General features: G+C 43.4%; 1 protein-coding gene across 1 annotated transcript; it reads right to left on the reverse strand.

Annotated features, from left to right (window-relative positions):
• Positions 1–601: 601 nt before the first annotated feature.
• Positions 602–4,696, reverse strand: LOC106594614 (uncharacterized). The gene is made up of 2 exons (XM_014186018.3): positions 4,304–4,696; positions 602–4,169 (listed from the first exon to the last, which is right to left on the reverse strand). The coding sequence occupies exons 1-2, from the start codon at positions 4,401–4,403 to the stop codon at positions 982–984; spliced, it is 3,288 nt and encodes a 1,095-aa protein (XP_014041493.3). The 5' UTR covers positions 4,404–4,696; the 3' UTR covers positions 602–981.
• Positions 4,697–16,001: the final 11,305 nt, after the last annotated feature.

The following is a 16,001-nucleotide window of genomic DNA, read 5'->3' on the forward strand; positions in this document are numbered from 1 at the left end:
GGAGTTCATCTGACTCTGGGTCAGTAGATAAAGGAGTTCATCTGACTCTGGGTCAGTAGATAAAGGAGTTCATCTGACTCTGGGTCAGTAGATAAAAGGCCTCATTGCCTAAATCCCAAAGTATCCTTTTAAACAGATAGGTAGAGAGTTAACAGGAGCAAGGGTTACTATCTGACCATTTCAACTTGTCAATCTCCCTTCTTAAAATCAGCCTTACAGTTAAACAGACTAAATTAATCACCAACACTCAAACAAAATGGCGGTCTAAGGTTTTCCATGACGGGTACGACACATTGAAGAGGTCACCCTTTACATTAAGATGATGGAGATGGATGGTTCTGCAGTATGAAGAAGAGAACATCTCTGAGACAGACAACACCTGGCTGGACTCCAGAAGGGAACATCTCTGAGACAGACAACACCTGGCTGGACTCCAGAAGGAAACATCTCTGAGACAGACAACACCTGGCTGGACTCCAGCAGGAAACATCTCTGAGACAGACAACACCTGGCTGGACTCCAGAAGGGAACATCTCTGAGACAGACAACACCTGGCTGGACTTGTGAGAATAGGAGAACAGGAGAACAGTGAACAGTAGAACAGGAGAACAGGAGAACAGGAGAACAGGAGAACAGGAGAACAGGAGAACAGGAGAACAGGAGAACTAGGAGAACAGGAGAACAGTAGAACAGGAGAACAGGAGAACAGTAGAACAGAGAACAGTAGAACAGGAGAACAGGAGAACAGTAGAACAGGAGAACAGGAGAACAGGAGAACAGGAGAACAGGAGAACACTAGAACAGTAGAACAGGAGAACAGTAGAACACTAGAACAGTAGAACAGGAGAACAGTAGAACAGTAGAAGGAAACTAAAGGAAATGAAGGGCCAATAGCCTTCAGACGGTCAAAAGTGGAGAGGTCTCTTCTCTGCCTTATGGACACCAAGAAGATAACAAGGTGAGGTTGCCCTGCTAAATAAATTACCTCAATATGTCTGCATTTAAAACAAACATGTCTTCCAGCGAACATGAACTCTCCATTTTCAACAAGGTATTGAAAAACCTCTTCATACTCCCCATATCTGCATCCCAGAACATCTTCTCAAACTGAGGATGGTCATCACCATCATTACCACCACCACCACCACCATCACCATCATCATCAGCACCATCACAGTCATCATCAGCACCACCATCATGACTTTTCATCGACTCCATCAGGTCAGGGTGGTTTATCATCATCATCCTCATCTTGTCAGGGAAGCGCTCCTCCATCAACGCCATCATCTCAGGGTGACGAATCACCATCCTCCTCATCCTGTCAGGGTTGCGCATCATCATCTCCCACATCTTAGGGTGCTCCATCATCAATATCATCATGTCAGGGTGATCCATCATCATCACCGTCATCCAAATCCTGTCAAGGTCATCCATCATCATCCATTCAGGGTGAAGCATCCACATCATGTCAGTGTAATGTAATGCCGTCCTCCTCATCTCACGGATTTCCCTCATCAAGTCATGGAGACTCCTCATCATGGCTCCATCACCATCATCATGGCTTCTCCTGGCTTGGTCTGTAAACGCTGACAGATTGAACTTGAAGTGAACTGGAATGTCCTCAGTGTCGATGTGTTTAAAGAGTTGCCTTCCATCTGCATGTGTCAACAGGTTCACCATCTTCCATTTCTTCTCCAATCTCTTCATTTCTTTACAATCTTCAGAGTCTACATCCCTAAACGCAGCCGCGTCCCACACAAAGCACAGAGCATTGAACTTGATCTGGTCCAAATCCAGAATACTACCCTTCTCGTGTCTATCATAGATAATGGTGAGAGAGAAGGGGATCTGAAATCCATCCTGGTAATTGATTTCATATATCATTGTAGATTCCTTGTTAACTTGGGGTAGCTTGAAACGGAACCCATTCTCCCACTGAACTCCCAGGATGTAGTTGATCATCAGTGTCACTACCTGGTCTTTGTCTCCCACCAGATAGATTGTCCTCCTAGTCCTGGAACTCTGCTCTCCAAACCTGAGCCTGACTATTTTACCCACCGTCTGTATCGTCTCCATGGGGATCTCATAAACAGACGGCGAGCCAGAGAGCTTCAGTTCACTCTTTTCTTTAACATCGTCAGCCAATCGTGTGGTCTTTGAGAGGGTGGCGATGATGACTGGTGTGCTCCACTTGCTGATTCCAGCTTCACCACAGTCGTATCTGACTCTCACTGTGTACTTTGTGAGTGACTGCAGTCCGGTAATGATGCAGACATTGTCTTTGGAAGTCCTCTTCATCCACTCTGCCTCCTCTTCACTCTCTTCTGTTGGCACCTCTTTGTGTTCTACCACATAGTTCTGAATCTTGACCCCTTGTCCAATCACAGACGGCATTGGACAGCATACCATGAGCTCAGAGGAGTAGGCTTTGATTTCAGGCTTACCGGGAGGGCATGAAGGCAAGGTTCTGATGATGTTACTGACCTCGCTGTCTGGACCAAGGCCTGCTGAACACACGGCTCTGTATTTGAACTTGTACTCTGTACTGGGAAGCAGTCCAGACACTGTGTAGGCTGCATCAGATTCAGATGTCTTCTCGCTGCTCCATCCATCTTTCTCATCAATACAGTATTCAATCAGGTAGTGGATGACGTCATGGGCTCCCCTATCAGGAGGGAGCAACTCCAGCGTCACACTGTTGTGAGTTCTGTCACATGCTCTGGGCTTCTCAGGTTTAGATGGAGGCTCCAAATGCTCGTTTCTTTTGGATCCGTTCTCATAAAGGTAAATGCTGGCTCCTTCTTGTTCCTTGTTGGGAATGGAGGCCAAGAGGAAACGTGTTTGTGTGTCTTCTTTGTTAGCTTCTGCAAAATCTTTGAAAAGTCCAGCTTGCTTGTCTATGTCATCAAATATGTTATCAGAGTGGTACCATCTTGTCAGATCCGGTTTAACTGGAACTAAGGCTTGTGTGTTCTCAGAGCTTTGGGAATTCAAAGCTGACAGGATAGGGTCCTCGCACCCCAGAGAGGTGAAAGTGAAACATACAACACGCTTCACCTTTGGGTTCAAGACCTCTTTGTCAAGTTCCTTCTTCGATGTGACTATCTTGGTGGAACACGTCTGACTGTAGTCCTCCGTAATCATCCTTAGGAACCGATCAACCACATTGATCTCTCTCTCAATGCGATCCATACATTCACTGAGGATGTTGCTGTTGAAACGGAACTCTCGCTGCTTTTTCAAGAAGTCGGACAACACCCTCTCTTCCTTTTCTCCCCCTCTAATAGACGGAAGGAGGTCCGCCAAAGTAGTCTTCAAATGTTCTGTGAAACACAGTTTTTTGAAAGTTTTCACTTTGGCATCAATTTCCTTGAAGTATTTTACAGGCTTGCTTCTCATTGCATCGTTGCATCTCATCTCCAGCTCACTGAGGTCTTCCAGCGCAGTCTGCCATTGGTCAACTAAGCTTCCACTGATCTGACGAACCATCTGGGCGGCAGTGGGGTCCAAGGCTTTTAACGGAAGTAGATTCACTTGCACAGGAACCCCCTCACCTACCTTCTGAGGCAAGGTTTTGTAGGTGTCCACGGCATCTTGAAAAGATACAGGATTGTTTTCCAGGAGAACGTCCCCATGGAATCTACAAGAGAACTTCTCGGTTTCAGTTTTAGAAGAGTTCTTCATGTCTAAAGCACTCTCACCCCCAATAGAAACGTAGGGAACACTATTAAGCTTCACTTTAAAGTTTCCCTCAATGTCTTTACGGTCCTCGTCACTTGAGACCTCACGATCAAACACAAAGAAAGCATTTGCTCCATAAAGTATACCTGTGACCACATGTGTAGCCTTGCCTTGGCTAAACATCTCCTTGTACTTTATGTGTTCCTGCCCAAGGTGGTTCATGGACAGTTGAGTGTTTTTCTTAGTGGTGGTGTAACAAAGTGTGACTCTCGCCTGATTCTGAGACTCTTTAACATCTTTCAAATACTGAGCTGATCCCTCCACCTTAACCAGCCCTGCCAAACAGCTTGCTTTGAGAGAGCCGTTCACATTTAACACAGAGTATTTGTCAGCTGTAGAGTCAGATGTGATGACTTTGAAGTCGGTGAAAGGCTCGTCTGTTGTAATGATGTCCCTTCTGAGTGCTTCCTCGTCCCACAGAGTCAGCCCTGTAATCAGAGGAGACAAACCAAACACTAACAGTTACTTTATTGTGTTTGGGTATGACTGACTGACTGACTGACTGACTGACTGACTGACTGACTGACTGACTGACTGACTGAGTAGTGAGCAAGCGTGCTACCTGGAATGAGGTGATCATTGCGACAGTCATACAGCATTCCCAGGGAGAAGGGCCGTCCCAGTGCTGCGAGAGTCAAGGTTCCGTTTGAGCAAAGATCCATAGTAGGAAGTCACTGGTGGTCAGAACAAAACAAACAGAATAACATGATGCATCACTGCTTGAGTTCAGTCCACTGGTGGTCAGAACAAAACAAACAGAATAACATGATGCATCACTGCTTGAGTTCAGTCCACTGGTGGTCAGAATACAACAAACAGAATAACATGATGCATCACTGCTTGAGTTCAGTCCACTGGTGGTCAGAATACAACAAACAGAATAACATGATGCCTCACTGCTTGAGTTCAGTCCACTGGTGGTCAGAATACAACAAACAGAATAACATGATGCCTCACTGCTTGAGTTCAGTCCACTGGTGGTCAGAACAAAACAAACAGAATAACATGATGCATCACTGCTTGAGTTCAGTCACCTCTTGAAAATATTGATAAAAAATGAAAATAAAAAACAGTTGTCTATTGGCCACAATGTATCATCACATTAAAACCTCTTAGGGCTATGCCCCTTTTTTCTCACTTTCCGCCAGAATGACGTGCCCAAACTAAACTGCCTGTTGCTCAGGCCCTGAAGCCAGGATATGCATATAATTGGTACCATTGGAAAGAAAACACTTTGAAGTTTGTAGAAATGTTAAAATAATGTAGGATAATATAAAACAATAGACATGGTAGGAGAAAATCCAAAGGAAAAAAAACAACCGAATCAAATTTTTAGAGAACATCCTCTTAGAATGGCATGTATAAGGTTATATTGAAGCTCCCTGAATGCAATTCCTATGGCTTCCACAGGGTGTCAGCAGTCTATGTTCAAGGTTTCTGACTTGTAACTTCAAAAAACAAATAAGAGATATTAGGTTTAGTACAGGGACAATCTTGGGAATTCGTGTTTGAGCGCGCCATGAAGACAGGACGCACCTGCTAAAATCGGTTTCCTATTGAACATACTTCTTTCCGTAAAAACTATTATACACTGCTCAAAAAAATAAAGGGAACACTTAAACAACACAATGTAACTCCAAGTCAATCACACTTCTGTGAAATCAAACTGTCCACTTAGGAAGCAACACTGATTGACAATAAATTTCACATGCTGTTGTGCAAATGGAATAGACAACAGGTGGAAATTATAGGCAATTAGCAAGACACCCCCAATAAATGAGTGGTTCTGCAGGTGGGGACAACAGACCACTTCTCAGTTCCTATGCTTCCTGGCTGATGTTTTGGTCACTTTTGAATGCTGGCGGTGCTTTCACTCTAGTGGTAGCATGAGACGGAGTCTACAACCCACACAAGTGGCTCAGGTAGTGCAGCTCATCCAGGATGGCACATCAATGCGAGCTGTGGCAAGAAGGTTTGCTGTGTCTGTCAGCGTAGTGTCCAGAGCATGGAGGCGCTACCAGGAGACAGGCCAGTACATCAGGAGACGTGGAGGAGGCCGTAGGAGGGCAACAACCCAGCAGCAGGACCGCTACCTCCGCCTTTGTGCAAGGAGGAGCAGGAGAAGCACTGCCAGAGCCCTACAAAATGACCTCCAGCAGGCCACAAATGTGCATGTGTCTGCTCAAACAGTCAGAAACAGACTCCATGAGGGTGGTATGAGGGCCCGACGTCCACAGGTGGGGGTTGTGCTTACAGCCCAACACCGTGCAGGACGTTTGGCATTTGCCAGAGAACACCAAGATTGGCAAATTCGCCACTGGCGCCCTGTGCTCTTCACAGATGAAAGCAGGTTCACACTGAGCACGTGACAGACGTGACAGAGTCTGGAGACGCCGTGGAGAACGTTCTGCTGCCTGCAACATCCTCCAGCATGACCGGTTTGGCGGTGGGTCAGTCATGGTGTGGGGTGGCATTTCTTTGGGGGGCCGCACAGCCCTCCATGTGCTCGCCAGAGGTAGCCTGACTGCCATTAGGTACCGAGATGAGATCCTCAGACCCCTTGTGAGACCATATGCTGGTGCGGTTGGCCCTGGGTTCCTCCTAATGCAAGACAATGCTAGACCTCATGTGGCTGGAGTGTGTCAGCAGTTCCTGCAAGAGGAAGGCATTGATGCTATGGACTGGCCCGCCCGTTCCCCAGACCTGAATCCAATTGAGCACATCTGGGACATCATGTCTTGCTCCATCCACCAACGCCACGTTGCACCACAGACTGTCCAGGAGTTGGCGGATGCTTTAGTTCAGGTCTGGGAGGAGATCCCTCAGGAGACCATCCGCCACCTCATCAGGAGCATGCCCAGGCATTGTAGGGAGGTCATACAGGCACGTGGAGGCCACACACACTACTGAGCCTCATTTTGACTTGTTTTAAGGACATTACATCAAAGTTGGATCAGCCTGTAGGGTGGTTTTCCATTTTAATTTTGAGTGTGACTCCAAATCCAGACCTCCATGGGTTGATAAATTGGATTTCCATAGATTATTTTTGTGTGATTTTGTTGTCAGCACATTCAACTATGTAAAGAAAAAAGTATTTAATACGATTCTTTCTTTCATTCAGATCTAGGATGTGTTGTTTAAGTGTTCCCTTTATTTTTTTGAGCAGTATAGTTTGATTACATTTTAGGGTATCTGAGGAGTAAATAGAAACGTATTTTGACTTGTTGAAACAAAGTTTAGGGGTAGATTTTTGGATTCCATTCTCACCATGTTGAATGAGTGGATTAGTCAAATCGATGGCGCCAACTAAACAGACTTTTTGGGATATAAAGACGGATTTTATCTAACAAAACGACACTACATGTTGTAGCTGGGACCCTTTGGATGACAAATCAGAGGAAGATTTTCAAAAAGTACGTGAATATTTAAACGCTATTTGTGAATTTATGAAACCTGTGCCGGTGGAAAAATATTTTGATGTGGGGCGCCGTCCTCAAACAATCGCATGGCATGTTTTCACTGTAATAGCTACTGTAAATCGGACAGCGCAGTTAGATTAACAAGAATTTAAACTTTCAACCCGATATAAGACACTTATATGTACCTAAATGTTTAATATCCATAATTTTTATGATTATTTATTTGAATTGCGCACCCTCCAGTTTAACTGGAAGTTGTCCCGCTAGCGGGACGCCTAAGATAAGTGTCAAGGTCCAACCCTCCCACCACGCCCTCACCAGCACCACAAGCCATGCAGTCAGCGTGGAACGCGCCCATTGAAAATGAACACAGGCTGACTTCATTACCCTCATTAACTAAACCTAAGCACAGAAATGGTTGACTGGGCCACACTGCTGAACCTCCAGGTGCCCAACCTTCTAGGAAATATAGTCAACATACTTCCTTCAAGACTGTTGTAAAAGCATTCCAGGTGAAGCTGGTTGAGAGAATGCCAAAGAGTGTGCAAAGCTGTCATCACGGCAAAGGGTGGCTACTTTGAAGAACTCTTTTTTTTGGTTACTACATGATTCCATATGTGTTATTTCATAGTTTTGATGTCTGTACTATTATTCTGCAATGTAGAAAATAGTAAAAATAAAGAAAAACCCTTGTTCTAAAACTTTTAACTGGTAGTTTTTCTTAAGTACTTTATATCACTTGGTCCCCCAACCCCCTCCTCACTCCGCCTCCTCCCCAATGATAATGCTGCTACTCCCCCTATGGTCATTCCCCCCCACCTCCCCAATAATAATGCTGCTACTCCCCCTATGGTCATTCCCCCCACCTCCCCAATGATAATGCTGCTACTCCCCCTATGGTCATTCCCCCCACCTCCCCAATGATAATGCTGCTACTCCCCCTATGGTCATTCCCCCCACCTCCCCAATGATAATGCTGCTACTCCCCCTATGGTCATTCCCCCCCACCTCCTCAATGATAATGCTGCTACTCCCCCTATGGTCATTCCCCCCACCTCCTCAATGATAATGCTGCTACTCCCCCTATGGTCATTCCCCCCACCTCCCCAATGATAATGCTGCTACTCCCCCTATGGTCATTCCCCCCCACCTCCTCAATTATAATGCTGCTACTCCCCCTATGGTCATTCCCCCCACCTCCCCAATGATAATGCTGCTACTCCCCCTATGGTCATTCCCACCCACCTCCTCAATGATAATGCTGCTACTCCCCCTATGGTCATTCCCCCCACCTCCTCAATGATAATGCTGCTACTCCCCCTATGGTCATTCCCCCCCACCTCCTCAATGATAATGCTGCTACTCCCCCTATGGTCATTCCCCCCACCTCCTCAATGATAATGCTGCTACTCCCCCTATGGTCATTCCCCCCACCTCCCCAATGATAATGCTGCTACTCCCCCTATGGTCATTCCCCCACCTCCTCAATGATAATGCTGCTACTCCCCCTATGGTCATTCCCCCCACCTCCTCAATGATAATGCTGCTACTCCCCCTATGGTCATTCCCCCCACCTCCCCAATGATAATGCTGCTACTCCCCCTATGGTCATTCCCCCCCACCTCCCCAATGATAATGCTGCTACTCCCCCTATGGTCATTCCCCCCACCTCCTCAATGATAATGCTGCTACTCCCCCTATGGTCATTCCCCCACCTCCCCAATGATAATGCTGCTACTCCCCCTATGGTCATTCCCCCCACCTCCTCAATGATAATGCTGCTACTCCCCCTATGGTCATTCCCCCCACCTCCCCAATGATAATGCTGCTACTCCCCCTATGGTCATTCCCACCCACCTCCCCAATGATAATGCTGCTACTCCCCCTATGGTCATTCCCCCCACCTCCTCAATGATAATGCTGCTACTCCCCCTATGGTCATTCCCCCCACCTCCTCAATGATAATGCTGCTACTCCCCCTATGGTCATTCCCCCCACCTCCTCAATGATAATGCTGCTACTCCCCCTATGGTCATTCCCACCCACCTCCTCAATGATAATGCTGCTACTCCCCCTATGGTCATTCCCCCCCACCTCCCCAATGATAATGCTGCTACTCCCCCTATGGTCATTCCCCCCACCTCCTCAATGATAATGCTGCTACTCCCCCTATGGTCATTCCCCCCACCTCCCCAATGATAATGCTGCTACTCCCCCTATGGTCATTCCCCCCACCTCCTCGATGTATGATGGATATAGTGTATTTATCCATCACTACTACAGTTGTTATGATGTATATAGTGTATTTATCCATCACTACTACAGTTGTTATGATGTATATAGTACCACAGTTGTTATGATGTATGTAGTGTATTTATTCATCACTACTACAGTTATGATGTATATAGTGTATTTATCCATCACTACTACAGTTGTTATGATGGATATAGTGTATTTATTCATCACTACTACAGTTATGATGTATATAGTGTATTTATTCATCACTATTACAGTTGTTATGATGTATTTAGTGTATTTATCCATCACTACTATAGTTGTTATGATGTATATAGTACCACAGTTGTTATGATGTATATAGTACTACAGTTGTTATGATGTATGTAGTGTATTTATTCATCACTACTACAGTTGTTATGATGTATGTAGTGTATTTATTCAGCACTACTACAGTTGTTATGATGTATATAGTGTATTTATTCATCACTATTACAGTTGTTATGATGTATATAGTACTACAGTTGTTATGATGTATATAGTACCACAGTTGTTATGATGTATATAGTGTATTTATTCATCACTATTACATTTGTTATGATGTATATAGTACTACAGTTGTTATGATGTATAGAGTGTATTTATCCATCACTACTACAGTTATGATGTATGTAGTGTATTTATCATGACTACTACAGTTGTTATGATGTATATCAGTGTATGTTATTCATCACTACTACAGTTGTTATGATGTATATAGTACTACAGTTGTTATGATGTATATAGTGTATTTATTCATCACCACTACAGTTGTTATGTATGTATTGTATTTATCCATCACTACTACAGTTGTTATGATGTATATAGTGTAGTTATTCATCACCACTACAGTTGTTATGATGTATATAGTGTTACAGTTGTTATGATGTATATAGTGTATTTATCCATCACTACTACAGTTGTTATGATGTATATAGTGTATTTATTCATTACTACTACAGTTGTTATGATGTATATAGTGTATTTATCCATCACTACTACAGTTGTTATGATGTATATAGTGTATTTATCCATCACTACTACAGTTGTTATGATGTATATAGTGTATTTATTCATCACTACTACAGTTGTTATGATGTATATAGTGTTACAGTTGTTATGATGTATGTAGTGTATTTATTCATCACTACTACAGTTATGATGTATATAGTGTATTTATCCATCACTACTACAGTTGTTATGATGGATATAGTGTATTTATTCATCACTACTACAGTTATGATGTATATAGTGTATTTATTCATCACTATTACAGTTGTTATGATGTATTTAGTGTATTTATCCATCACTACTACAGTTGTTATGATGTATATAGTACCACAGTTGTTATGATGTATATAGTACTACAGTTGTTATGATGTATGTAGTGTATTTATTCATCACTACTACAGTTGTTATGATGTTTATAGTGTATTTATCCATCACTACTACAGTTGTTATGATGTATATAGTGTATTTATTCATCACTACTACAGTTGTTATGATGTATATAGTGTATTTATCCATCACTACTACAGTTGTTATGATGTATATAGTGTATTTATCCATCACTACTACAGTTATGATGTATATAGTGTATTTATCCATCACTACTACAGTTGTTATGATGTATATAGTGTATTTATCCATCACTACTACAGTTGTTATGATGTATATAGTGTATTTATCCATCACTACTATAGTTGTTATGATGTATATAGTCTATTTCAATAGTGTTTTTTTATTACCATTTTCATTGTTTTATTTCCCTTAGTCCTGCATTTTGGAGCTCGGAGCCTAAGATTTTCACTGTACCCTGCAATTACACCTGCAACCCTGCACATGTGACCTCATTCCTGAACATGTGACCTCAATCATGTGACTTCAATCATGTGACCTCAACCCTGAACATATGACTTTAACCCTGAACATGTGACTTCAACCCGTTACATGGGACTTCAAACCTGAACATGTGACCTCAATCATGTGACATCAACCCTGAACATGTGATCTCATCCTGAACATGTGACATCAACCCTGTAAAAGTGATTATTAAACACTCTGAATCTATCAAAATATATAGAATCATACATTTCCTGCTTGGACATATTAGATGTAACATGTATGTATTGCGATTCGATACTGTGATTTTATTGCGATTTAATGTTCCAAAACATATTTCTCACTGCTGCAGAGGGACAAGAGAGAACCTTGAGAAAACAAGTTTTGGTCTGTAATAAAAATAAAAGTGCTGAAAACATGTTGCCATGGAGAACAAGCTAGGTACAGCCGATTAGCGCTAACAGGTTGCCATGGAGAACAAGCTAGGTACAGCCGATTAGCGCTAACATGGAGAACAAGCTAGGTACAGCCGACTAGCGCTAACAGGTTGCCATGGAGAACAAGCTAGATACAGCCGACTAGCGCTAACATGGAGAACAAGCTAGGTACAGCCACCTAGCGCTAACATGGAGAACAAGCTAGGTACAGCCGACTAGCGCTAACAGGTTGCCATGGAGAACAAGCTAGGTACAGCTGACTAGCGCTAACAGGTTGCCATGGAGAACAAGCTAGGTACAGCCGACTAGCGCTAACATGGAGAACAAGCTAGGTACAGCCGACTAGCGCTAACATGGAGAACAAGCTAGGTACAGCCGACTAGCGCTAACATGGAGAACAAGCTAGGTACAGCCGACTAGCGCTAACATGGAGAACAAGCTAGGTACAGCCGACTAGCGCTAACATGGAGAACAAGCTAGGTACAGCTGACTAGCGCTAACATGGAGAACAAGCTAGGTACAGCCGACTAGCGCTAACATGGAGAACAAGCTAGGTACAGCCGACTAGCGCTAACATGGAGAACAAGCTAGGTCAGCGATAGCGCTAAATGCAGAACATGACGATAGGTAAAGAAAACTAGTAGGTGAACATGTAAAAACTAGTAAGTGATTACATAATATCATTAAAGATAATATTGTGATATGTAACCATGTATATAATATCGTTAAAGATAATATTGTGATATGTAACCACGTATATAATATCGTTAAAGATAATATTGTGATATGTAACCATGTATATAATATCGTTAAAGATAATATTGTGATATGTAACCACGTATATAATATCTTAAAGATAATAGGTATGTAACCATGTATAAATATTAAAGATAATATTGTGATATGTAACCATGTATATAATATCATTAAAGATAATATTGGATATGTAACCATGTATATAATTAAAGATAATATTGTGATATGTAACCATGTATATAATATCGTTAAAGATAATATTGTGATATGTAACCACGTATATAATATCGTTAAAGATAATATTGTGATATGTAACCACGTATATAATATCGTTAAAGATAATATTGTGATATGTAACCACGTATATAATATCGTTAAAGATAATATTGTGATATGTAACCACGTATATAATATCGTTAAAGATAATATTGTGATATGTAACTGTATCCATCCCCAACCCTGCACAAAATAATACAAGTATTTTCTGTTTTCATTCTTCTTTCAGGCAGCCGAGGGCGCGGAGTCGGCATAGGATGCCCACTGGGTAAAGAGGCTTCTGAAGGGCGCAGTGGAGCCCTCGATCACTCGACAACTAGCGTTTTGAGATCGACTCGATTGACTCGTGAACGAGCGTATCGAGTGATCGAGTGATCAGTGTTCTGTTTGAGATTCAGCCGATATTTAAAATACAAACTTAGCACCTTTTCTTGTCCTCATTTTGACTACAGAATGGTTAGAAAACCCCCTGTTTCCACATGTAGACACTGGTATGGTCCTGGACATAACGAATATGAGGTTAGAAAGGATCCATTTGAACCCCCTGTTTCCACATGTAGACACTGGTATGGTCCTGGAGATAACGAATATGAGGTTAGAAAGGATCCATTTGAACTTACCTCTTCTCCAGATTTGCCTCCGTTCTGCAGTCAGAAGAATAGAGAAGAAGAGAGAGAGAGGAGAGGAGGGTTCAGGTCTTATAGTGGAACAGCCCAGTAGTCTCCTCCCATCTAACCACTGAGAGAGAGAGAGAGAGAGAGAGAGAGAGAGAGAGAGGGGGAGAGAGAGGGGGAGAGAGAGAGAGAGAGAGAGAGAGAGAGAGAGAGAGAGAGAGAGAGGGAGAGAGAGAGAGAGAGAGAGAGAGAGAGAGAGAGAGAGGGGGGGGAAGAGAGAGAGAGAAGAGAGGGGGAGAGGGGGAGAGAGAGAGAGAGAGAGAGAGAGAGAGAGAGAGAGAGAGAGAGAGAGAGCAGAGAGAGAGAAAGAGAGAGAGAGAGGGGAGAGAGAGAGAGAGAGAGAGAGAGAGAGAGAGAGAGAGAGAGAGAGGTGGGTTCAGGTCTTATAGTGGAACAGCCCAGCAGGCCAGAGAAGGAGAGAATAGAAATATGGACCTTGTAGCTGTGGTAAGGGTATGAAATCAGCTGAAGGAAAGGCAGGTTGATAATGTGATCAGAGTGTAAACTTTATTTACAGGTCTTGGTGATCCAAAGGTGAAACTGACGTATATTACAAACTATACAAGTAGAGATCCTAAATATATAGGATTGGAAATAACCCAGAAGGCTGTTCTATCTGAACACCCTCCTCCCTCTGGAGCTCAACAGGTAATAACCCAGAAGGCTGTTCTATCTGAACACCCCTCCCTCTGGAGCTCAACAGGTAATAACCCAGAAGGCTGTTCTATCTGAACACCCCTCCCTCTGGAGCTCAACAGGTAATAACCCAGAAGGCTGTTCTATCTGAACACCCCTCCTCCCTCTGGAGCTCAACAGGTAATAACCCAGAAGGCTGTTCTATCTGAACACCCCTCCCTCTGGAGCTCAACAGGTAATAACCCAGAAGGCTGTTCTATCTGAACACCCCTCCTCCCTCTGGAGCTCAACAGGTAATAACCCAGAAGGCTGTTCTATCTGAACACCCCTCCCTCTGGAGCTCAACAGGTAATAACCCAGAAGGCTGTTCTATCTGAACACCCCTCCCTCTGGAGCTCAACAGGTAATAACCCAGAAGGCTGTTCTATCTGAACACTCCTCCCTCTGGAGCTCAACAGGTAATAACCCAGAAGGCTGTTCTATCTGAACACCCCTCCCTCTGGAGCTCAACAGGTAATAACCCAGAAGGCTGTTCTATCTGAACACCCCTCCCTCTGGAGCTCAACAGGTAATAACCCAGAAGGCTGTTCTATCTGAACACCCTCCTCCCTTGATAAACCCTAATGGAATCTGTCTTACAGGCGCTCTATCAGATTGGCTGACATAATAAGCACTTGGCCCCCAGAACTATTAAATTACCCAATTGGCAATTATAACCACTTAACTGGTTCTACATTGTAAAAGTCCATTTCCACATCCATTGGTACATTCATCTTAATCACACTTAATGATATATCAACACCGTGCAGATGTAACCGATGTGAAATGGTTAGCTAGTTAGCGGTGGTGTAACCGATGTGAAATGGCTAGCTAGTTAGCGGTGGTGTAACCGATGTGAAATGGCTAGCTAGTTAGCGGTGGTGTAACCGATGTTAAATGGCTAGCTAGTTAGCGGTGGTGTAACCGATGTGAAATGGCTAGCTAGTTAGCGGTGGTGTAACCGATGTGAAATGGCTAGCTAGTTAGCGGTGGTGTAACCGATGTGAAATGGCTAGCTAGTTAGCGGTGGTGTAACCGATGTTAAAATGGCTAGCTAGTTAGCGGTGGTGCGCAGCTAATAGCGTTGTAATGGCTGTCGTAGTGAATGGACCAAGGCGCAGCGGGTACGTGAATGCTCATGTTTATTTACAGAAACAAAACAACGAACAGAAGACAAACAGTCAACACACAGCTATGCAAAAAAACAACCTCCCACAATACCCATGACAAACACACTCCTAATTATAGGACCTTCAACCAGAGGCAACGATAAACAGCTGCCTCCAATTGAAAGCCCCAACACCAATTACCTAAACATAGAAATAGAAAACGACTAGACGGAACATAGAAATACACTAACATAGAACAATGACCAAAAACCCCCGGAATACATAAGTCAAACACCCCTCTACATACACACACACACACCCTGTCACGTCCTGACCAAACTACAATAACAAATAACCCCTTTTTACTGGTCAGGACGTGACAAGCGTTTCAATCGGGAGACGTCACTCGCTCTGAGACCTTGAAGTAGTTGTTCCCCCTTTGCTGCGGCTACTGTCTCTGGCTGCAGTGTAGCCTAATCCACACAGACTCTCTGCCACAAAATGAGAGTGACGAAACATTACAGAACCTGGCCAGATCATTTCTATTCTTCAGTCTCAAGTTATCTTTTTTTTATTTTCTATCAAGTTGAATCTCAAGTCATCAAATTTCTGACCAAGTCAAGTCATGTGACTCGGGGTCCACATGGTGGTGGCTGCATCATGTTATGAGTATGCTTGCCATCGGCAAGGACTGTGGAGGTTTTTTTCAGGATAAAAATACATGGAATAGAGCGAAGCACAGGCAAAATCATAAAGGAAAACCTGGTTTAGTCTGCTTTCCAACAGACTCTAGGAGAT

Source organism: Salmo salar, chromosome 04, assembly GCF_965601325.2.
Source record: "Salmo salar chromosome 04, fSalSal1, whole genome shotgun sequence".
Taxonomy (NCBI): domain Eukaryota; kingdom Metazoa; phylum Chordata; class Actinopteri; order Salmoniformes; family Salmonidae; genus Salmo; species Salmo salar.

Excerpts from the sequence above, each read along its gene's own strand:
- LOC106594614 (XM_014186018.3), bottom strand. The coding sequence starts at position 4,403 with ATGGATCTTTGCTCAAACGGAACCTTGACTCTCGCAGCACTGGGACGG. Across the intron at positions 4,170-4,303 it reads CAATGATCACCTCATTCCAG|GGCTGACTCTGTGGGACGAG; the intron begins GTAGCACGCTTG and ends CTCTGATTACAG.